General features: G+C 36.9%; 1 protein-coding gene and 1 long non-coding RNA gene across 2 annotated transcripts in view; one reads left to right on the forward strand and one right to left on the reverse strand.

Moving 5' to 3' along the window:
* LOC130012188 (E3 ubiquitin-protein ligase TRIM33-like) overlaps positions 1-24,364 on the forward strand; it is a 94,560-nt gene extending 70,196 nt beyond the window's left edge. The window contains exon 2 of the mRNA XM_056099609.1: positions 22,369-24,364. Coding sequence (XP_055955584.1) covers positions 22,569-24,056 — 1,488 coding nt within the window. The 5' untranslated portion in view covers positions 22,369-22,568 and the 3' untranslated portion in view covers positions 24,057-24,364. The remainder of the gene's footprint in view (positions 1-22,368) is intronic.
* On the reverse strand, positions 1,169-16,931 carry LOC130012196 (uncharacterized). Its single transcript, XR_008787569.1, has 7 exons — positions 16,777-16,931; positions 16,452-16,522; positions 16,159-16,212; positions 15,838-15,933; positions 5,094-5,296; positions 4,752-4,874; positions 1,169-3,503 (listed from the first exon to the last, which is right to left on the reverse strand). It is a non-coding gene; the product is annotated as an uncharacterized LOC130012196 (long non-coding RNA).
* Positions 24,365-26,254: the final 1,890 nt, after the last annotated feature.

Genomic DNA, 26,254 nt, shown 5'->3' on the forward strand with positions numbered 1-26,254 from the left:
AGAAAATATAACGTCCCCCCCCCCCCCCAAAAAAAAAAAACAACCTAAAAAAACAAAACAATCTTCACACAAATAGGCCTGTGCTATTATATGTGCCATATAGACAATTTTTAATTTCGAATAATAATAGTTGCATGCTTAAAAGAGCTAAATTGTTAATATTTGGGATCTAGAAATTGACACTTAAATGGGTCGCAACACATAATTTCTAATTAGTTATATTCGTCGAAATACTCTAGATGTCTAAATCGAATGGCAATGTCTAGCAACTGGTAATTCCAGTCTACACTGATAGTATTTATTGTGCATGCTCTCCAGATAAGAATATGACTTGTGGGAATATGTCTAGCCTCGTTCTTCTAGTCCCTTGTTACAAATGACACTGAAATGCATTACACAATTCGTGTACCAATGGTTAAATGTTTGTTTTGTCTCAAATATTGGATATCAGAAACCCATCTTTTCCCCGTTAAGATCACAAGATCAATGTTGATTGAAATTGACAAATACTTTGTGTTTTCAATGTCGCAGATTTTGGATGATATTGACTACTTTAAGTTTAATTATTTACCTAATCTTATTCCTTTACATTTTATTTTCAGCTTTTATGATGATATACAGTATTTAGAAAACTTCAGAATGTCAAAATGTACATTTGAATATCTGTGCAGAATTTTGAGACCATTTCTTGAGAAACAAGTAACAAGTATGAGGGAACCAATATCTGTTGAGCGACAGGTAGGCTATTTTGCATTTTATGATCGCTGTATCATACACAGACAATGGATACCTGACCCAAAAACAAAAGACATTTAATTATAAGCTAAGTAGTTCACGCATGACGGTAGAAAATTCCTTTGGTCGCCTAAAAGGTCGCTGGCGCTGCTTATTAAAGCGATTGGATATGAATGTTGACAAGGTCCCCAATATTATTATGACCTGTTGCATACTTCATAACATATGCGAACAAGCAAAAGACCCATTTAGGGTTGAATGGCTAGAGGATGTAGCAAAGGAAGAAAACTAAATGCCTCAGCCAAATCAAAGTAACGAAGAGGCAATTAATGCAGACTGCACTAACATTAGAAATATCCTGGCTGAATACTTCCAGGAATAATTTAACCTTACAAAACAAATAATTAAGAAAGTAATAATTGGCCATACTGTTACATACACTCACTACAAAGAATTTCTATGTGTATATGCCATCTTTTGTTTACTTTTATTGTTTCATTTTGTGTGTTTGCAGAAAACTAAAAAATGGTCAAACTAAATTGGTTTATTTTCATAATAAAAATCATACAACAGAAAAATAACTGATAATCTTATAACACAGTGGGTCTATTATAACTATATATGTGATCAGCTCTGGCCAAATGGTTGCTATGGAGTCAATTTGTTTCCAAAATTTTCAATATCTTCTTTCTTAAAAGTAATATTATGGTACATTCAAATTTAAATATTCCAAGCATATTTCTAAGTCACATACTAATTTAAAGGTATTTGGATACAGAATTTAAATTGACACCTTTTGGCATCTTGATTTTTTGATCCATGCATCTCATTAAGCCAGAGTTGGATTATATAATAAGAGGTCCAATTGTCATCTTTGTTGTCCATCATTGAAGAAGTGTATGTAATTAAAAATATACAGTGGACTCTTTCACTTTCAACATTGTACAGGACCGATACAATGCCGGATTATACACCATGACGGAATACTTAATTGTCTCAAAACCGCAAGTATTATTGTACCTCGAATACCAAAGTATTATTTTAATGCACCTTCGAATACCCAGAACTTAAAAATATGATAAACCTTTCTGTACATTTGAAACTTTATTATATAAAATTATTATGTTTTTACTTTGGGTGCGTACAAAACACTTGTGCGTCGTTATGAACAAAATATTATTATGATAGTGATTCTTCATCTCAGCAATTTATATTTAATGTTGTTGTATTTGACGTGAAAAAATCAAATGAAATACCAAGCACTCTCTTACAAGAAATTATAAAATTATCAAGGTTTTATTAACAAAGACTGACACATACTTTAAGCTCACCGATAATTGATTGCTTGTCGGTTAACACCCACTGATTGAAGGCAGGATTATCCAATGTTAATTCAACAGAAATCGTTTAACGGGGGTCCCCAGATTGGTCTAATAATTCGGAATATTCCGAGTCCACTGTACAAGCCTACACTATAAAGTTATTGATCAATTTTTAATTTATGTCTTTCAATTAATGTATTAAATAAAAGAGAATTTACCATTTTTGAAAACATAACAGACTGTTTTGTTCTTATTAGGGGCTTATCAATTGACTTACAAAGAAGAAAACACCCACCTCATACCGTTTCGCATTATTTGATAACGATAAGAAGCCAAGTCAAAACTTTGCTTTAGATATAAACAAGGATTGTCCTGTGTATTCCCAGTTCAATTGCTAAATGCCATTGAAACAATTAATCTCATACTGGTAATTTAAATTCATAAAAACTGAAATCACATAAAACATGTTACAACTACAGTTAACTTTCACAACCAAGTACATATATCAGCTTCATGACACATTTGATAATGATATGGATATTAATAATTTAAACATGGAAATAAATTTATTAAAACTTGAGCCATGGTAAAATGGAATGACAAATAAAATTCATGTATTTGTAGAAACAAAAATAAACTGTTATCAATGACAATAATTGCGCTACATGTCAGATATTTTGGCACAAAATGGTATATCTTGAAAATAATATGATTCAGCTTCATGATACATTAAGTTAAATGATATGGATATTAATAATTAAAACATGGAAATTAATTTATTAAAACTCTAGCCTTGGCACAATGGAATGATAAATAAAACTATGTATTTCTACAAACAAAAATTAACTGTTATCAATGAACCTTTGAATAATAGCGCCTAACAGGCAGCTGTGTTTAATTATGTTCTCCTGATTTTGATTGTTTCTGTGTGTTTGAAGTATATGTTTGTGATATGCGCTTAGAAACACTTCACATGTAATGAAGCGCTATATAAATCGAACAATAATAATAATAATAAAATAAATGCTCTACATAGCAGAACTTTTGGCACAAAATGATAGGTCTTGAAAATAATATGGTTTTATAAATTTGTATATGTGTGTCCATTAGCTCTTTGTAAAAATTGTGGCTGCGGAACATGTCCATTTTGTTGTTGAGAAAATTGATGCTGCTGAAATCCCTGATTGGCAAACAAACTCCATAATCTTAATTCATGTTGCCTATCTCTTTCCCTATCCTCGCGTCGTTGTTCCTCAGCTCTAAGTCAATCCTCCCGTCTCTGATCTTTTCTAAGTCTCTCTGAATCTGCCTCCATTCTCATTCTTTTTTCTTCGAATTCAAAATATGATCTTTCTTGTTCTCTTTGATAATTTATAAAGCTGGTTGTTTTCTCATTCAGAACACGTTGAATTATATCCTCTCTGTTTCTTTTTTTCTTTTCTGGTCCTGTAAGTAAATAAAATAACTCTTTAATGTTTAAATAAATGAACAATGATTGACAATTCGGGCCTCGAAATATCCCTTCAGTAACTAACCTGTCACTCTTAATTATCCAAAAACAACCACAATATTTACCATGGTGCCGTTACACATGTACTTCTGTGTAGATACTTCAAAATGCTATAGATGAAAACTTGTGTGGATGGTGTGTTAAAGTTCTTATACAATAATTGGGCGTGGTTCTGTCCCTGGAGGTCAGGCATGTACCAAAAATAACCATATTGTAAAGGAATAATTAAATAAATGTGACATCATAATGAGTAGGCCTATTGTGGTCTGGAGTCAATTTCCTGAACATTAGTAAATTTAGTCCACCTACTTACTACCTGTCAGACCTGTCAGAGAACATTTCAAGTCCTGCATTTTATTTCCATATAGGTATACACCTTATTAAGTCACTCTTCTGTTTTGTTTTACCTATTCATGGCTACACTATTTTGAATTCGATCTTATTATGTATTAAAATCATAAACAAAATTCTTTAGGTAAATAATAGCTATATAAAGTAGTTAAGGGCGTTGTCACAGGTATGACTTTTTTGAACACCTATAATTTCTAATTTGATTGGGGGGATCACGTGGCTAAGTGGGTAAGACGCTGGCTCGCTAGCCTGGAGGTCGGGTGTTCGATCCCTGCATTGGCCGAGAAAGTTCATCTCGATTTTCCGGCGTGGTTTCCCTTTGTCAGTGATGCAGAACGGAGGGCCTGACAAGGACAGCTGCCTAGTCATTCGGATGGGACGAAAAACCGAGGTCCAGTGTACACATTGGAGCGCACGTAAAAGATCCCTTGGCAGTTGGAATTCGATATAAGAGTAGGCCGTAGTGCCGCTGCCCGGGCAAAATTTCCCTCATAGCACACTGTATGGCGTATGCCCGTCTTCAATTAGCCCAGGTTAGGTGCAGAAGAGTAGGACGTTAAACCCCATTTCATTTCATTTTCTAATTTGATTGGGATACAAAATCAAATGTTCCGTGTACTTTATAACCAGTAAACATACCATTTGTCCTGCACAACACTCATCTATACGTACAGCTAGTTTTCAGTGGGATGTTATTCTAGCATTTTTTAAAATTTATATTGAATCACAGAAGGAATTAGTGACCGGTTTACCACGTTCTTAGACAGAAAGCAGCTCCAGTGTTGTACTCTTTTCAAATATTGATAACCATTTAGAATAAATAGCAACTGAACCTTTTTTTTCTGGCTGTTTACGGAGGACGGTTTCTGTAGGCTCATTTTCTTCATTTTCCAAATTGACACTTGTTGGTTCCTCATCATTATCATCATCATCAAAATCATCCAAATCTTGTGTTTCTATAAAAAATTAAAAAAAATACCATTATATAATTTCCATAAGTTTTGATTTTAAAACACTAATTCTCCAATGGCTATTATGCAAAAAAATTTGATTTAATTTGTTTTGTGTGTATATGTGAGTTTGATCCCATGTTTGTAGGCTTATATTGCCTGCCAACTATCGCATCGATTTAGTCTTGCTCCTGACAATATAATAACAATAACATGTTCGCTTACCTGAATTAATACTTGTCTCCAGAATATGTGTTGGACGGGTAGCGGGTCTGGTTCCTAATATTTTATCCATAGCGTCAAAAAACTTGCTAGTTTTCTTGCCACTCCCACTTTTATTGTTGTGGTCCTTTATTTTTTTTATAAGAATGCTTCATATTCTTTATGCGATTCTTGCAGGCGTCTGCAGATTTTCTGTACCCATTTTCCTGATAGATAGAAAATATAAAATAAATTTACTACTAGAATATGAGAAAACCGGGATTTATGAAAAATGCTTACGCTGTTATAAATAGTATTACTAAAAGAGAACTAAATTTTATTAACTTGTAATATACACAACTAAAAACAGTTGTTTATGTAACTGTAACTCGTGGCTTACTGTACTCCAAACAATAGAGGGTATGAGTCTTCAGATTTCTATTTAATTGCCTAACTATAGACACTCTGAATTTAAATTCGATGTTAAATTGGACACATTGAAGAACACACTATTTTTTATACAACTTTTACAAAGTACAATTGTGTGCCCAAATTTTCCCAGCATTTGGTGCCCAAAATGGGGGGGGGGGGCGCCCCCCCCCCCCAGGTCGTACGCCTATGGACAAACAATGATAACTTGGCTGAGAATGAAGTAAATCGAGGGGTTTCCACATTTTGCTCCATCTGTCTAAGATACAAGAATTAACATTGTGAATGGGGAAATCTTTAGTGGTCTGTGACCAAATAAATAAAACTGTGCTAACAAAATGAAACTAGATTTGCCATGGCTAGATCTTATTCTTAAGGTCAACTCAATTCTCGTCGATGTCGCTGAGATGTAATAAGTAGAGCGTGTGATTGTTGGTTAGGGTTAGATTAAGTATTAGGGCTAGGTCCAGGGTAAGGGTTAGGGTTGAGATTAGCGTTAACCCTGTTTACATCTCGTGACCTTTTGCCAAACTTGAAGTTGTCCTTATTAATTAGATTTAACCCTTTGTGCCTATCTTCCTATAAATTTTTCTCGAAACGAAATATAATTTTATATTCTTAATGTTGCAGTGTTTTCGGCAATATGTCCTTCCGGCACATTTAACCAAATGTGAATATTTTTGGGCATATTGAAAATATTGAAAATAACTGAAAAATAGATAAATTTCGTTTCGTGTGAAATTCTGTGTTTCAAATTTGAATTTGCTAGAGTTCAAAAGGTCAATTTCTGTTTATCAGTTTGCAGTATAGTTTTTGGAAATTTCGTTAATAAAAAATCAACAGTAAAAAAATATTTTGAGAAAAAAAAAATAAATATGATATGTAAGTTTAACGTGTTACTAGTGCAGGTAACTGAAAATTACGAATTTTGCCGTCAGCTGAAAGAAGCAAAGCAGTTGTCAACATTTGGCTGCGTCGAGTTGTTTTGTTTAGATTTTGAGCGGATACTAAATCACCGGAATTCACTTTGCAAATATCAAAATTTGACCCCAAGGCCTACCTCTGTACATATATTTTGCATTAATATTAATAATAAATAACTTAAAAACACCGATGATCACCGGAATTTACTTTTAAAAACATATAAACACCGGAATTCACTTTCAAAATATCAGAATTCGCCCGCAATCCCTTCCCTGTTTACATATATTTTGCATAATTAATATTAATAATGAATTTCCTTAAATACACCAAAAATGACTACTACATACGCCTTTTAGATTTAATTTGGCTCTTTGTAAATTTCACATAATTGTTCATTTCGGGACTAACACTTGGTTCAATTATATTTCAATAATTCACATGCGCGTATGGATTTTTGGGAGAGGGGGCAGAGGAATCGGCTTACACTACATGAAGATCTGACCAGTTGTACTGGGAGGTCATGTCAGGTGTCATACAAACGGCTTTTGACCCTATGAAAGACATTGATTAATCAATCAGCTTTAACCTTTCTAGGGGTTTACCCACAGTTCCGTGAAGATCACGCCAAGAACTCGCCGTAACAGACCGTTTCATTAGCTAATTTCTCACATCAACTAGAACGCCTGTTACATAACAACTCTTCCAGTGTAGTAAAGAAAAGAAAACAAAATTTTGTACTATTAAAAAACATGAAACGAAATATGATTTATAAAGAGCCGTTAATACCTTCAATGTGCCTAAATATTTCATGTAGCATATAGTCGATCATGACTCGTACTGGCTTTATATAACTTTTGGGAAATATTCCCCCTTATTCTTAGTTTGTTTTTTAAACGCCTACATTGAAATGTGGTCATATATTCAATTGTGTCACCCCGTCCGTCCGCCCATTCGTCGGTCCGGCGTCCACAATTGCTTATGGACGCTCTAGAGGCCAAAGTAAATATCCGATTGACATTAAATTTATACACATTGTTTAAGGTCATGAGACAAAGAAGCCTATTGATTTTCAGCAATTTCTGATAATTATTGCCAGAGTTATGGCCCTTGATCACTTCAAAATATCTTGTAGATGCTCTAGAAGCTAAAGATGATATCGGATTGACTTCAAATTTACGCGCATTATTTGAGGTCATGAGACGAAGAATCCTATTGATTTTCAACATTTCTGATAATTACTGCCAAAGTTATGACCCTTGATCACTTTGAAAAATCTTGTGACTTTCTAGAGGCTAAAGTTATCATCGGATTGGCTTCAGTTTAAGGTCTTGAGATGAACAAGTATATTGATTTTCAATGAATTTTGATAACTTGAACAGCTAAATCCATGATATTAAATGTTTCGTATACTAATCGTTAGCATGGGGCAGAACTTCATTCAAACCAAACAAATTTTAATGATTTTCTAATAATTAATTGATGAGTTGTTACTCTTAATCGGATATTAGTGTATTATAATTGTTTCATTACTAAAAAAAGTAAAAATATGTGACTGCCCGGATGATTTAGCTGCTGTGGGCGTATCTTTCGTTGCCTGGTAACCTATCTTTTTCATTTTGAGTAAATCTGTTGTCTGCATCACTACAGTCCAGGGACTGTACAGGGGAGCTGGATGGCCGAACAGTTAACGTGTGCATGTTGTATCATAAGGTCTGTCATTGAGTCAACTGGCGTGGTTTCAAGTCCCCAGTTGTACGTGACAAGGAGTAGGGTCGCTCGCCAACCTCGTGGGTTTTCTCCGGGTCCTCAGATTTCCTCCCACTACTAAAGACCCCTACGCGCAAGCGAATTATTGACATAAAATTAAACCATATATGTTTGTCCCGAAATTACCTAGTTTGTGTCGAGTGGATGTTAAACCTCATTTCTCTCTCTCTCTGTCTCTCTCTCATTTATATTATGAGATAAAAAAGTTCATTGTTGGTGGCACAGAGATAAACTGTTCTAATGATTACCATGGGAACTGCCAGATCCAAGTTATAAACCATAAAACTACACTGTTTTTTAATTTTAAATGCATGGAACAATATTTCTGGTAAGTTGCAGCCATTTAACTGATGACCATATAAAAAGTCCTATTTTTAGGGCGTGGCCAGGTGGGCTTTAGGACCATCTGACTTGAGGAAAGCCCCAACATTTTTGGTTAGATTTTTGAAAAATATGTTTTCCAAGTATGGATCTTTGTTTCCAGTAAGTTTCAGCCATGTAACTTGTGACCATATAAAAAGCCCCATTTTTAGGGTGTGGTCGGACATACTTTAGAGCGATCTGTCTTGGGGAAAGCCCCCAAATTTTTGGTTAGATTTTTGAAAATTGTATTTACCAAGTGTGGATCTTTGTTTCTGGTAAGTTTCAGCCATGTAACTGATGACCATATTATTAGCCCCACGAGGCGATATTGTGTGTGGTCTGACTTGGGGAAAGCCCCGGAAATTTTGGTTAGATTTGTGAAATATTTACTCCGACTATGGATACCATTGTCCCTACAAAGTTTCAGCCATGTAACTTATGACTTAATTTTAGGCCTACTTTAAGGTGCTGCTGCGGCTATACACCCCACCAGTGCCCGATCTGACCAACTGATTTTTACTCGTATGGACACCTGCTACGAATTTGGGTTCAAACCTTTTGTAACTGATGACCATATTATTTTGTCATTAGCTCCTGGACTATAAGGCACCTGTCACTGACAATATCAGGCACCGATTCAGGCTTTGTCAGACACTAAACCTCTGATGCCTGTCATTTTGTCTGGCACTGATTTGTCTTTTTTATTGATATTATTAATACATGTCCGGCGCTAAGTTGAAAATGTCAGGTACATGTACTCTTTCATTAGTGCCTGACATTTTGTCAGGTACACGTAAAACCGTTATTTCCAGGCAGGCCTGTGTACATTTGTTGTAAATTGTGATTTCTGTGTCTTGTGTGTGGTGCAGTAGCAGATATTGGACAAGACCAGTCGATTTACACTGGCCGAGAAAGTTCACATGGATTTTCCACAGGGTTCCCCCTAGTCACTGGTGCAGAATGGGGATGGGGAGCCTATAAAAGAACACTTGTCAGTTTGATTCCAAATCAGAGTAGGCCGCTGTCCGGACATAATTTCCTGCATAGCACACCGTATGACATATGCCCATTTTAATTAGCCCAGTCGGAACAGAACAGTAGGACATTAATCTTGATTTCATTTCAAACATTTAGAAATATTTTTTCTCTATTTCAGATAAAACAAATTGAACAAGTTTGATCAGGAAAAACAATGAAATGAAATGGGGTTTAACGTGCTACTGTTTTGCTCCTTAACTGAGCTAATGAAGACGGGCATACGTCATACAGTGTGATATGAGGGAAATTGTGCCCAGACAGCGGCGCTACAGCCTACTCTTATATCGAATTCCAACTGCCAGGGGATCTTTTACGTGCACGCCAATTTGTACACGGCACCTCGGTTTTTCGTCCCATCCGAACGACTAGACAGCTGTCCTTGTCAGCACTCCCCCCCCCCCCCCCGTCCTGCGCCACTGACAAGGGGAAACCACACCGGAAAATCTGGATGAACGTTCTCGGCCAATGCAGGGGTGGTGAAGTTGAAGGTAGACAAGTGAAATGATATGAAATAAGGTTTAACGTCCTACTGTTCTGCACCGACTGGGATAATGAAGATGGGAAAATACGACAAACAGTGTGTTATAAGTGAAATTTTGCCCCTACAGCAGAGTTGACACTTATTTCGAATTCCAATTGTCAAGGTTTCTTTAAGGTCCCCGCCAATGTGTACACGGGTCCTCGGATAGTCGTCCAATCAGAACGACTATACTTTGCCACTTGTCTGTACCACTAACAAGGATGAAATATGTCGGAAAAAAACGATGAACTTTCTTGGCCAACGATAATGAGACCTCCAGGTGAGCAAGACAACGTCCTACCAACTGAGCAACCGTGGCTTCCTTTTGAAACTTGACAAAGTGAAATGAAATGAAATTTAACGTCTTACTTATCACCACCGACTGCAATGAGGGGCCTACTTTTATTTCGAATTCCAGTTATCATGGCTTCTTTTACGTGCCCGACAACGTGAAGACTGTACAATTGCCCTCATAGTACACTGTATGGCGCATGTCCGTCTTCATCAGCCCAGTCGGTGCAGAGCAGTAGGACGTTAACCCCCATTTCATTTCATTTCTTTTCTAAATTGAGCTGGAGATTTTGATCGCGACTTTTTTTGAGTTTTTCCACCGGTAAATCGAGACTATACTATACCCTCAGTCAACCAGTCCCCTCTTACTTTATGACTCATTCCAAAATAAAACGAAATGCGACATTTTGTGTAGGTTTATGAGCCGGATGAGTGGGAGGGGCAGAAATGATGAGCCCGAAAAAAAAAAATTCTTTGGTTTTGCAACCGAAATCCCATGTTATTTCCACCCGAATTCCAATCAACCAATCAATCAGACGTTGGCAATGACCTGACACCAGAAATTTCACATCCCGGGAAACAAAGCTCATGCCCAATAAAATGTGGCACATAAAGCAGAGTGACAAGTCTACAATGGCTTTAAACACTGTGTATTTTACTGATTTAAGATTTGTACCCATAGATCAATTTTAAATAATTTGGATTCCCGAAAACTTGATAATAAACAAAATGGTGGATATCTGAAAGTGTCACACACAATCCACTTAAAAGACAGATCCTATTTCGTTTCGTTTTTTATAGTTCAAAATTTCGTTTTACTTGTCTTTACTACACTAGGATCTGGAAGAGTTGTAAAAGACAGATCCTATTTCGTTTCGGTATTTATAGTTCAAAATTTCGTTTTACTTGTCTTTATTACACTAGGATCTGGAAGAGTTGTTATATTTTTTTATGTTAAATGTTAAGTGTGGTACTTGAGCTTTATCTCCGAAAGGAATGTTTCTTAAGAGCTGAAAATGACATATAAATTAAATTGTCGTAAATCTCGACATTGCATCAACACATCCTGTACAGGAGCATGGGAATATACACAATGTACACTCCCTCTCTCTCTCTCTCTCACCCTCTCTCTTTTCTCTCTCTTATATTCATTCATCATATAACAAACAGACAGTGCTAGATTCACATGTGGGCTTGGCAGGCTGAAACCTAGGAGGGTCTCAAGATATGAGGGTCATCGGGCCAAGATATGGGTGAGTGGAGGGTGGGGAGGCTCATCGGGCCATGTGATAGGGGTGGGGGGGGTCATCCGGCCAAGATGGGGGGTGGGGGGTCATCGGACCATGGTGTATAATATTTTGACTGTAGTCTTAAACATTCGTCACTATCCTCGACAGTGTTTAACGGACATTTTGATCTTCCTGTTGTCGTGAGGGTGGGGTGGGGAGGGGCTTCATCTAAATCCAGCAATGCCAACAGAAAGACAGACAGAGCTAACATGCAATGTGTCTGATTAAATTTAAAAATTAGTTGCCAGTTTGTTTTGGATTTTTTTTTGGGGGGGGGGGGGGTAACTAGAAACGGAAGATTCGTATGAAAACCAGGGAGCCACAGTGGCTAAGTGAGAAAGACGCTGGCTCGCATAGATGTAGCGGGTTTGATCCCGGTGTTGTCCAATGTTCCGTGAACACATTGGTGTGCACGTAAAAGACCCTTGGCAGTTGGAATTCGATCATTAGTCCAGTTGTAGCAGAACAGTAGGACGCGTCCGGATAAGCGGTTTTGACGTTCACGTCCAAACGACTAAATATCATTAGTATATCATGTATTATATAGCTGACTGATATAATTTGTTTTAATTATTGTATATTATTGTATTTTACTTTGCCTGTGTGTCATATATACATGTAGTAACAGGGAATACTTTGCCTGTGTGTGTCTTATATAGTAACAGCGAATACTTTGCCTGTGTGTGTCTTATATAGTAACAGGGAATAAGTAAAAAAATAAATTAAAGGTGTGGAAATTATAAAATACTGTAAATATTATAATGTATAATTATATTCTGTGAATAAATATATTACAAGCTAAAATAAATATCATTAGTATATCATGTATTATATAGCTGACTGATATAATTACAATATCATTAGTATATCATGTATTATATCATTACAATATTATTAGACCTCTACTATTGATCAATCAATTATATGTTATGATACTTCGTTTAGTCATAAAATACTATATTACTCGTCTAATGATAGCAGGTGTTTTAATGTTGATTCATTTCACTTGAATAGATGTTCGTTATACCCATTATAAATAATTACATCACTTGTACAATATAGCTTAGGTTAACCTTTGTTACAATTCTGATTCATTCCACATGGGAGCCACGGTGGCTCAGTGAGTAAGACGTTAACTCGCTAACCTGTCAGTGATGTAGGACAACGTATAGTCCTTTGGATGGGATGAAACACCAAGGTGAGGTCCATTGTACATATTGGCATGCACATAAAAGAACCCTTGAGAGTTGGAATTGGAAATAAGAGTAGGCCGTAGAGCCTCTGTCCGAACAAAATTTATCTCATAGCACACTGCATTAGCCCAGTCGGAGCTGAACAGTAGGACGTTAAAATCCATTTCATTTCATTTCACTTGAAATATACTGATTATAGACATTAATAATTCCCATCATATCTTGTAATACAGTAAACTTTGATGTTAATTATTCTCAACTATAAACCAATGATATGCTGGGTTTAGTATTAATTGGCCATCTATTATAGTTCATATAATATTAATAGTACATCATACTATGATATGCTTGGTTTAGTAGTAATTGGCCATCTATAATAGTTCATATAATATAAATAATATAGGATGTAGGTAATAGTTAACATGTACAGAAATTATTCACCTTAATAAGAGAGAGAGAGAAAGAGAGAGAGAGAGAGAGAGAGTTTCGTTATTAACATATTTTTCAATTTTATGTAAATGATTCGCTTATGCGTATGGGTCTTTAGAAGTGGGAGCAAAATTAAGAGGATGGGCCCTACTTCTTGTCCCGTACAAGCGGGGAATCGAAACCACACCACTTGACTCATTGCAGACCTTATGATCCAACGCGCATGCGTTAACCTTTCGGTCACGCAACCTCCCGCAATATTTGGAAGATTAATCTCTCAACTAAACATCGGCTTCAACCATAAGGATATTAAAGATACATTGTCACAAATATATTTATCAGGTGGTTATTCCCAGTAACAGTATGACATGATATATATGTATTTATCAGGTGGTTATTCCCAGTAACAGTATGACATGATATATATGTATTTATCAGGTAGTTATTCCCAGTAACAGTATGACATGATATATATGAAAAGTTTAGACGCCCAATCTTACTAGAAAAATACTGGATTACGCGAAAAACAGGAACTGAGCAAAAATGTCAGGGTATCACTAACAGCCAACCCGACGGCTTATTGTATGCTAGTTTAACTGAGGGAGAGGTTGTTATTTCTTGATCGAACGGTTTGTTTTCGGTGAAGTATCTTTAAAATATTCTGGCTTATCTTGATATAACTGACGTTTTAGTCATATAACCACAAAATAAAATAGGAATGTAATTTAACATTTCGTTAACACAACACAATACTACCAGCTTTTTATTCTGTTATTAAGGGATGTTATGCTAATGAGAAGAATTTTGCCCTGACAGCGGCGTTTCATCGAATGTATTTTACGTGCACGCCAATGTATACACGTAGGAACCATCCGAAGGACTAGTCAGCCCAATGGACGTTATACCCCTGACAGGTGAAACTCAGGCTTGACAAACCTCAAGGTTCTTCTCGAGAATCGAACTTAATTCCCTGACATCAATATGTTATTATCAGAATACTTAGACATTGATTTATTGTCTACGGTATCAACTCAATGGAAGCGGACGTAAATTAACCTTGGTATTATGTCAAGTATTATATTATCAAGGGAGTCGCGATGGCTCAGTGAGTAACGTCTATCATAGAGTCAATTGGCGTGGACTCGGTTCCCCGCATGTACGTGACACAGAATAGGGTAGCCTGTCCACCCTCGTGGGTTTTTTCCTGGTCTATCATATACATAGAGTCAATCTGCATGGAGTAGGTTCCCCGCATATACGTGTCAACGAATCTTGTGGGTTTTTCCGGGTCCTGAACTGCGGTTTCCCTCCACTTAACCCCATATCTATCTATCTTTCTCTCTAAATATAATCTAAACGTGACATGTTAATACTATTATAAAGATAGATCTAGGAGTAGCCCGTGTCACCAACACTAACAATATCCGTCGTCCTTTAATATAACATACATTCATAATACACCGCTAGATATGCATTCATATATATAACATAAATATAGTCTCAATATATATCACACTATAAGTTGATCTACTTCCATACTACCTATGAATACTAACTCAATGCATGAAATTCAAACAAAAATCGAAATAATAGAACAAAATACAATACAAGGTTACGATATTCTAAAATATATAAATTAGCTGAGGTCAAAAACAGTGCTAAAAAGCAAATTAAACAATTAATCAATCAAAATAATACAGTATTTGATAATGAACAAGATATTCTAGACACAATTCACCAATATTACCAACAACTATATACTACCCAAAACATTGTCGAAAACCTAATAAACTCCTATATTGAAAACAGTAACATAAATACCCTAACTAACACGGAAAGAGATTCCCTGTCTCATTTCATATCTAAAGATGAAGATCTGAAGGCGTTACAAAGTTTCAGATCAAACCGTAGCCCAGGCATCGACGGTATTCCAGGAGATTTCTATATCAAATTCTTTGACACAATAGGAACCGACCTGACAGAAGTAATAAACAACATCTATCTACAGGGTGAATTATCTAACCCAATGAGAACCGGTATAATAATAATTAATTATAAGAATAAATTGTTTGTCTATAAGAATAGAGGCGACCACCGATTATTTAAGAACTATAGACCAATAAGCCTGTTATGTGTCGACTATAAAATCATCACAAAAATATTAAGTATATGAATGAACACAGTTATTAACAAATTGATCTCTAAAACACAAACGGGAGCCGGACCAAATAAAAGCACCTTCGATAACCTGTATTTAATTGATTCAATCCTAAATTATTTAGACACACATGAAACTAATGCCTATATCTTATCGTTTGATTAGGAAAAAAGCCTTTGACCGTATTGAACACAATTATATAAAAACCCTACTAAAACATATGAATTTTCCAAATGACATTGTAAATTGGGTTACAATACTGTTTAAAAATTTGAAAAGTAAAGTTCAAGTAAATGGATCCTTCTCTCAAAATATCAAAAATAATCGTTCGATCCGTCAAGGTTGTCCACGATTCTTTATTCCTTACGTATAAATGTTGGCTCCGTATATAGCTCTCAACTAAATTAAGATAAAACCGAAATCCACCATGTTGGTGTTCGTAAACCATCCCATGACTCATTTCCTGAAAATATAAACATAAACATTAAAACAGACACAATTAAATTACTGGGCTTTTGTTTTGAGATCAATAAAATGGAAAAAAATCTGGTTACCCCTCATCATGACGATTAAATCAACTATTAGTCACTGGTCTACTTACAACCTATCGATTAAAGAAAAAGTCTGTACTTGTACTGGTCACTCATTGATAGTAAGAACATACAACCAAAAATAAACAAACACCTACCTCATATAAATTTTGAAAAAGTTTGGCATAATTTATATAAATGTCCAACACTATCTGAAATAGAAAAATAATTTATGCACAAAATAATACACAATGCATTTCCCACAAAAGATATTCTCCACACTCGAAATATTTACGTAGATGACTATAAATGTCAATACTGCAAGAAAAATAATGAAACCTACAGTCACTTATTTCTACACTGCCCTAAATTACAGCACTTTAAATCCTTTGCTGCTACACATATAAACAATATACATTCCACAAAATCCTTCCATATCATGTATCTCTACCTCTGGATCATATGGTCCAACAGAATGCATCCCTATATCAACAACATCTCCAACCATCTGATATACCAATTCTATACAAAAAGAAACGAAAAGAAAATATAAATAAAATCACCAAGCTTCACCCTACTCTGCCTTACTAAATTCTCTGGTTTAAGGCAAATTATCGTTCTGTGTGAAGCTTCTAAATTAATTACTCTATTATGTGACTAAGCAGATCGTGCTATTTACTTTTAAGTTGCCATAACTTGGCATCTTAATCATCTTTCGTTTTCGTTAAATGGCACTTTCATACTGTGTCGTATAAACAAAATACCCATGCACCCACCGAAATAATTGTATGTTCAAAAGAAAAAAAAGAAGCAGGTGCAGGTTCGAAGGCATGGCAAGAGGAATATCAGTTAAGTCGTCCACGAGCAAAGTCGTCCACACGAAAAATCTGGTGAAGTCGTCCACACTCGTTGGTGCAGTCGTCCACATAGGCGTACGGGGAAATTTTTGACTGGGGGGCGGGGGGCGGGCGGTGGTGGTTGGTGCCCAAAAAATGTAGTTAGGTTCTTAGTATGTTACATAATAATAATAAATTCGCTGTTAAATTGGACACATTCACGAACACAATATTTTTTTTATACAATTTTTACAAAGTACAATTGTGTGCCCAAATACGTTGGTTAAGTCGTCCACACGATATAGTTTACTTTCGGGACACATTCGCTTTATCATTTCGGAACATCTCCACGCTAGAGCGGGCCCGTTTATTAATAAACAACAAAGTAAATTGTACACTAAAATATATTAACAATCAAATATTTATTTTTTCAGTTACAACAAAAAAGCATTAACGAAGGATTTTTCAGGCGGGATATCGGTGTGGGGAAGAATCGCCATGGAATTGTTGCCACAGAGAATCATTGAATTTGTTATATTTATGAAATTGTTATGTATTGAAATTTTATTGTACACTTTATATTGAATTTTATTGTAAATTTTGTTGTACACGTATCATCTGCGGGCACTGGATCATCTATTAACCTAAAAAATCAAATAATACAAAATACTAATTAACCAGGGACGAAATGGCTCGGATGGGACAAAAAACCGAAGTCTCGTGTATGTGGCGTGCACGTTGAAGATTCCTTGAGAGTAGGCCGCAGCGCCGCTGTCCGCTCTAAGTGTCCCTCATAGCACACTGTATGGCGTATGCCCGTTTTCGTTAGCACAGTGGGAGCAGAACAGTAGTTTGCTGTAGTTTACAAGTGATTCCAATCGCTTAAAGTGGCAGATCGAGACATTAACCTAATTCCGTTCTAAACAGGGAGCCAAAGGGTGCTAGCTTACTAAGTGAGTAAGACGTTGGCTTGTAAGCATGGAGGTCGCGGTTCATCTGGATTTTCCGATGTGGTTTACCTTTGTCAGTGGTGCAGGACGGAGGGCCTGCCAAGGACAGCTATCTAGTCGTTCGGATGGGACGAAAAACCGAGGTCTCGTGTATACATTGGCATGCACGTATGCCTTGGCAGTTGGAATTATTGGGTATTATTAATTGGGTGTTATTGGGTAATTCAATACGCCCGGTCGGGGCATATTAGAAAAAAATGTTATAGGCCAAGGCATGTCATAGATTTAACATTAAAATCACCTGGGGAAAGAATTACTAATTACTAATTACTGACATCATAATTATGAACATGCTTAGAGTTATAGCCCTTGATTTCACATAAAACGTATCAAAGCTATATACAGGGCTGAGTTATTGCCCGAATTTCATGAAATTTGCTAAAATCCATATCAGCGTGAATTTGACCATCTTTCTTTTATTTAAATTTGGTTTTGGTGTTCAATAGGAGAATGTCTCAGTCACGAATACGGAAGGACTCCTCACTTTTTTTTCTATTTGCAATTTTTCTATATACACCCACGCGTAATATAGGCGTATAGAGTTGTCGGCTGTCGGTCAGCTGTTTCGTTACACAAATTTACAAACCTTGACAGGATGATCCATATCCATTTATCCTGCATTGTTGCAGTTTTATAGTAAAATAGATAGGGTGACTAATGTCGTCCAAGTTTATAAAACAATCAATTATTGTTCCAGGTGAGAATATATAATAAAAATACATCACCTATTGATATATAATTATATATAAATAATCTTGTCTTGGAGAGCGGTGCGACAGCTTACTCTTACACGGAATTCCAATACCTGCACGCCTGAGTAGACAAGAACTGTCGGAACAACTAGGTGTTATCTATTGCCAGGCCCAAAGTCCTGCACAATGGAAAACGGGGGAACCACGCCAGTTCATGACAGTACATTTAACCCCGTATTTATCACAGTCACACCCAATATATAAAAATACTAGAATGGGGTTTTACGTCTCCTCAATTTAAGACTAGTTAATGTATTTTTCTTTTCAATCGCCAGGCGTGCAATACGATGGTGAACTTTGCCTGGAATGCCGCTTTTTACCCTATCCGATGGATTAGGCACATTTCCTTTGTCAATTCCGCCGGGGCCACCCTGAAAAGCGAGAACGAGTTCTTCTCGGGCCCATGGCGTGATTCGAACTCTAAAACGCAATTTTAAGTAATATTTAACTGTAAATGATGTTACATCAAAACAGCTGTTATACCTTCTTTTAATTTTCTCGACCTTAATTATGGGGGGTTGGATGGCGGAATGGTTAGCACGCGCGCTGTACCATACGGCCTGTCATTGAGTGAACTGGCGGGGTTTCGATTCCCCGGTTGTACGTGACAAGGAGTAGGGTCGCCTGTCCAACCTCGTGGCTTTACTCCGGGTCCCCCGGTTTTCTCCCACTGCTAAAGACCCCTACGCACAAGCGAATGATTAAAATAAAATTGAACCATGTGTTAGTCACGAAATGACCTACTTTGTGACGAGTGGACGTTAAACCCCATTTCTCTCTTTCACCTTAATTATGTTTTATTAGTCGCTACCCACTGTAAAATAGGGTGTTGGATGGCCGAATGGTTAGCGCGTGCGTGTTGTATCCAGGGGCGGAGTGGGGCCGGGAAACGGCCCGAGGTCCCGTGTCGGAGCGGCCCCTTTTACTGATCGCGGAGCCCGGATGGGGGAGTCCGGGTGCTCTCCCCCGGGAAAATTTTGAAAAATGGGAGGCCATTTCCCGCAATTTGAGACCATTCCCGACATCCCAATTCTGTAATTTCATCTCTGTAAATAACGAGTTAATAAAAATGTTAAGGAATGTTTAACACCAGTCTCAGGAAATCGTCTCGCACTCATATTCAGCAAGCAGACTAGCTATCATCAAATTTTGCTGAGGCCTTAAAATTGAAATTGTTTTTGGAGTTACAAACGATCGGCAGACGTTTCTGACGTATCCCCAGAAACAGGGTACAGGGGACTTAATAATTAGTAAATTTGCCGGTGAAAGTGTCTGGTGAATCCGGTGAAATTTTCGGATTCCGAATTCCGGCCCACACCCAGCACACCCGGCCCAGAAAGTCTATTATACCAGCCCATTCCAAACTCCAGTGATGGCGTGGTGGCCCGTTAAAGCTACCGGCCACATACAACATGATCATCATCGCTGCATGACCGGTTCAATACACCCCCCCCCCCATATAATGTTCAGAAGAAAAAGGTTTTATTAGACGAATTGCACCAAATTATTTTTTTCATTTTTTGTCTGACCGGCCGATGGTTGTATGTGACAAGGAGTAGGGTCGCCTGTCCAGCCTCTTGGGTTATCTCCTTGTCCCCCGGTCCCAGCCCTACGTGCAAGCGTATTATTGAAAAAATTGAAATACACTGTATATGTTAGTCCCGAAATTACCTAGTTTGTTTCGAGTGAACGTTTAACCCTATCTTCTCCCTCTCCATTGTAAAATACTGATTATTTGTTTGTTCTCAAATCCCCCCCCCCCCCCGCATCAACAATTGTAATAAAATAAGTTTATTTTAAACAATAAACCACAGCACATAATTATGGAAATAATAATTTATTTTGACATTAGGAAGTAATCGCTCTTTCCACCGTAAGAATATAAAAAAATGTCCGCCTAGTATCCGGTATCAATTTTGGCCTATCTTGATATTACTGTTAACCACAAAAAACACAACACACTACTCCCGCTTTTTTCTGAAATGACATGAAATGAAATGAAATGAAGTTTAACGTCCTACTGTTCTGCCCCGAAATGGGCTAATGAAGACGGATATCCATACAGTGTACTTTCAGGGAAATTCTGTCCGGGCAGCGACACTACGGCCTACTCTTATATCGAATTCCAACTGTCAAGGGATCTTTTACGTACACGCCAATGTGTACACGGAACCTCGGATTTTCGGACCCTCCGAACGACTAGACAGCGGTCCTTGTCAGGCCCTCCGTCCTCAATCACGACGGAAAATCTGGATGAATTTAACTTTCTCGACCAATACAGAGATCGAACACCCAACCTCCAGGGTAGCGAGCCAGCCTCGAGATTCGAACTCAATCCCCTGACTCGTTGACTACCACGACCGTCAATATGTTAATATCAGAATACTTAGACATTGATTTATTGTCTACGGTATCATCTCAATGGAAGCGGACGTAAATTAACCTTGATATTACGTCAAGTATTATATTATCAAGCGAGTCGCGGTGGCTCAGTGAGTAAGACACTCGTTCGTTAACCAGGGGGTTATGGGTTTGATGCCAGTGTTGGTTGAGAAAGCTATTCGGGATTTTCCGGCTTGGTGTCCCTCTGTCAGTCCTGCAGGAACACCGTCTAGTCGTTCGGATGGAGCATGGGACTAAAATCAGAGAGTCCCGATGAACTTTCTAAGTAAGGATATAGCGCCATGTGGACCCAGCCGTGTATATTATATCTAGAGGTTTATTAACTAGTTGATATATTACTACATTGTTAAAGATACCAAGTTGATATATTACTACATTGTTGAATATACCAAGTTGGAGACATACAGAGGAACACGTGGAATTATAGCTGTGTAAACGTATAAACATTATACATTATATTATATCTCACTATAAGTTGACCTACTTTCATACTACATACATTCATAATATTATAATTATAGACGTACACCGCTAGATATAGTGTCAATATGATATAGCGTGATAGTGGTAGACTCTGTTACCCACGCTAACAATATCAGTTGAACTTGACATGCATACATAACATACATTCATAATATTATATCAGTGGTGGTTGACGTACACCGTTATCGTCTGGGTGACAAAGGCAAATGCCGAAGGTCATTATATCAAAACGAAAATAAAAATAGAATTTCCGAGAAACTGCAGCAAGTTTACGCATGTTCAGTCTACGGCATAAGGAAGACAAACTGTGCAAGACGATGAAAGACGTGGATTTTTATGTGATTTAGACGTTTTCGATAGAATTTCCGAGAAACTGTAGCAAATTTTCACTTGTACAGTCTACAGTCCGAGGAAGATAAATTGTGTAAGACGATGGTATTATAGACGTACACCGCTAAATATAGTGTCAACATGACATGGCGTGCTAGTGGTAGACTCTGTTACCCACACTAACAATATCCGTGGTAGTTGATACACACAGTGATAGTCTGGGTGACAAAGGCTAATGTCGAAGGTCATTATATCAAAACGAAAATAAAAATAGAATTTCCGAGAAACTGTAGCAAGTTTACGCATGTTCAGTCTACAGTATAAGAAAGACAAACTTTGCAAGACGATGAAAGACGTGGATTTCTATGGGATTTAGACGTTTTGGTTGAATTAAATACTTTTGATTTTTAGTTCATCTGTCTCGATATCAAGTACCATATTGGGCTAATTGTTTGATTTTGTATTTTCATCCAGTTTGAACTCGTATTGTCTACAGATATGTGACTTAGACGTTTTGGTGAGCATTTATAAGAAACTATAGCAAGTTTATGCAGGTTCAGTGTACAGTCCAAGGAAGATAAACTGTGCGAGAAGATGGCAGGCGTGGTTTGCTATGGGATTTAGACGATTTGGCTAAATTTAATACTTTTGATTTCTAGGATATCGTATATTATATTAGCCTAATTGTTTGTTGTTATTTTGTCCAGTTTCAACTCGTATTTTATACAACCAGTGCAACATACAGCTATTCAAAATGGCGGAGAAGGAAGTGTGTAGTATTTGTTTGAACGATTTTCAACAACGCGTGGTACTCGATTGTAAACACCCCTTTTGTTTTATCTGTTTAGAAGATTATGTGAACAAAACCTCCACTAAAGATCAGTTCCAATGTCCATTATGCCGTAGCTTTATAAATCTTAGTGACGGAGGTCTGGATCGATTTAAACCTAAACCAATTAATATTCCTCAATGTGATGTATGTACGGAAGATACATGTCAATATTTCTGTCGAGACTGTGATCAATATTTATGTAAATCATGTAAAATCATGCATGATAAGATGAAAATTTGTAAAGACCACGTTGTGTCTCGATATGATGAAACACAGATCTATCAAGCGCCTACTTCACACGAAACAATAAAGGAAAAAGCTTCGGCTTCGTCTATCACAAATCCTAAAGATTTCTGTCTGCGCCATGAAAAGGAGCCCGTAAAAGTATACTGTAAAGATTGTACTGTAGCCGTTTGTTTGAAATGTTTCTTGGTCGATCATAATGGACACAATTATTTAGATTTACAGGAGGATGAAGTCAGACAAAGTATCAGACACGACTTACAATCACTGAATGATGAATTAAAAAAACAAATCACTAATTTTCAGAAACATTATGATAATTTAAATAGCAAATTAACTGAAGTCAAAAACTGCACAAAAACTGAATGTGACAAAGTAGATGCACAAGTTGAGAAAATCTGCTCAAAATTTCATAAAATCGGAGAAAATATTAAAAAGGAAATGCAAGAAACTAGTGAAGAGGAAGAATACAAATTCAGGAAATTAATGGAGGACATTAAAAGACTAACGGAAGATTTAAAAGCTAGTGTTAAATATTCAGTGAATGTTTTAGAAGATTCATCCGTTGTTCAAGTTTTACAAAGAATACCTAAAGTTAGACAGGAAAAAGATGAAAGTTGTTGTAGAAAATTGGATATACCTGATGTAAGATATTCAACATTTCAAGTAGGAGAGATAGATAAAACTTTGTTAACTAATCAACTTGGTAAAATTGTAAGTTGTCATCAGAATATGATTGGTAAAGTTGTAAGTTGTCATCAGAATATGTTTGAAGATGTTTTTAATGTGGATACTGTGAGAGAAGGTTATGATGGTTGGTATGATGGTAAACAACATGTAGTTTCAGGTTTTACATGGAGTATTGGTGTGTGTAAACTAGGATCATTTTCATTACTTGTTAGATTATACCTGGATGACGTAGAAGATAAAAGTATTACGTCATGTAAAGTTGACGTCACATGTAAAGTTATAAATAAAACAGATGATAGACAATCTGTAGTTAAACAACGTAATGAGACTGTTTTACCTGGTGGTTTGATATACTGGAATACTGATCTTATTGACTGGGAGAGACTCAGTAATCCTGGCAGTGGATTTATTGATGATCATAGAAACTTTACAATTCAAGCAACAATTAATAATATAACTGACATTAAAAGACGTTAATAATTAGACTACTGTTATGGCTGAATGATTGTTAAATAATGTTTTGTTTACGGTGTAAGGGAGATAACATTATTTCTATCCGAAATGGAATAAATTATGGTCAATCGCTGGAAGAAGTAGTTGATAGTTTTTTTCAGATGGAACTTTAATACATGTATAATATCATTCCATATTATAATAAAAAATGATTCCAGATGGAGCTAAAATACGTGTATAATATCTTTCCATATTAGAATAATAATTGTAAACTCTTTGTATTGTTGTTTTATTATGAAGCACTGGTAGTAACCAACAGGTCAAGGGAAACAAAACAAGTTACTGAACACAGGCATTCCAACCCATTCTTGTTCGACACCGGCTTTGACTGAGAAAGTTGAACAATTTCCAGCCTGTTTTCCACTTTGTTAGGAAAAACGTGTAGTTACCATTTTTAAAACAGTTCTTGATCTTGAAGTCTGTTAACTTACATTAATGCAATAAGAAAAAAACCTGTGCGCCGTTAATATAGAGGTAGCAGTTTACTGTTAAAGGTACACCAGTGGGAGGAAACCGGTGGACCCAGGGAAAACCCAAGAGGTTGGACAGGCGATCCTACTCATTGTCATGAACAAGCGGGGAATCGAAACCACGCCACTTCACTCAATGAGAGACCTTATGATGCCACGCGCACGCATTAACCATTAGGCAACCCAACCACCTCTCACTAGAAGATAGGATAGAGGGTTACAAATCTGATCACAAATTTGTATTAATACCTACTTTAAATTAATAGCTGACTTAATTGGGTAGAAACGCCATTGTACGGACTAAATTCTCCCCTGTGCATTGCATTGTGAATCGTTATGTAAAAAAGTGAAGCAAAGTCTCTATATATTGGTGAGATTACAAGATTGTACCAAGGGTTAAGTAATTATCAGGAATTGTTCTTCTTATATAAAATATTCTTCGAAATGTCGCCTAAATATGGTACCTATTAACCATAAGCATGGTTAATACTGGTTTAGTCTATCCAATTAGTAAAACAAGCCAAAATATGGTAGCTGTTTACCTTAAGCATGGGTAATAGCATGTTAGTCTATCCAATTAGTAGATATCACTAACAGATTATTGCTCTGTCTTACTAGCTATCCTTGTATAACCCACCATACAAGTTGTACTGATGTCGTCATGTCACGTTATATAACACAGCTAGCAATATATATCTGATATGAACTGTAAGAAACTATACAGCTGCTATATAAGACTCTGACACATAAAAAAAACATGTTAAAAAGCCAAAATTAGTATAGAGCCCCCCCCCCCCCTCAAATACACCCGCTTATAATTCTAAACTAGTTTATGATAACACATCCACTCGAGTTGGTGAAGTTGAAGGTAGACAAGTGAAATGATATGAAATAAGGTTTAACGTCCTACTGTTCTGCACCGACTGGGCTAATGAAGACGGGAATATTCGACAAACAGTGTGTTATAAGTGAAATTTTGCCCGGATAGCGGAGCTGACTCTTATTTCGAATTCCAATTGTTAAGGTTTTTTTAAGGTCCCCGCCAATGTGTCTACGGGTCCCCGTATAGTCGTCCTATCCGAACGCCTACACATGTTGCCCCGTGGCCGTACCACTGACAAGGAGGAAATATGCCGGAAAAAAAACGATGAACTTTCTTGGCCAACGATATGAGACCTCCAGGTTAGCGAGCCGACGTCCTACCCACTGAGCAACCGTGGCTGTCATGGGTTCTTTTACGTGTCCGACAACATTTAACGTCTTACTAATCACCACCGACTGCAATGAGGGGCCTTCTTTTATTTCGAATTCCAGTTGCCATGGATTCTTTTACGTGCCCGACAACGTGAAGACTGCAAAATGTCCCTCATAGTACACTGTATGGCGCATGCCCGTCTTTATCATGTCCACCCGAATTCCAATCAACCAATCAATCAGACGTCGGCATTGACCCGATGCCTGAAATTTCACACCCCGGGAAACAAGGCTCATGCCATGTAAAATGTGGCGCATAAAGCAGAGTGACAACTCTACTATTGCGCTAAACACTGTTTATTACACTGATTTAAAATGTGTAAATGTTAAGAGTGGTACTTGAGCTTTATCTCCGATAGGAATGTTTCTTAAGAGCTGAAAATGTCATATAGATTAAATTGTCGTACATCTCTGGACACTGTATCGGCACATAGTGTA

Source organism: Patella vulgata, chromosome 3 (genome assembly GCF_932274485.2).
Source record: "Patella vulgata chromosome 3, xgPatVulg1.2, whole genome shotgun sequence".
NCBI classification, from domain to species: Eukaryota; Metazoa; Mollusca; class Gastropoda; family Patellidae; genus Patella; species Patella vulgata.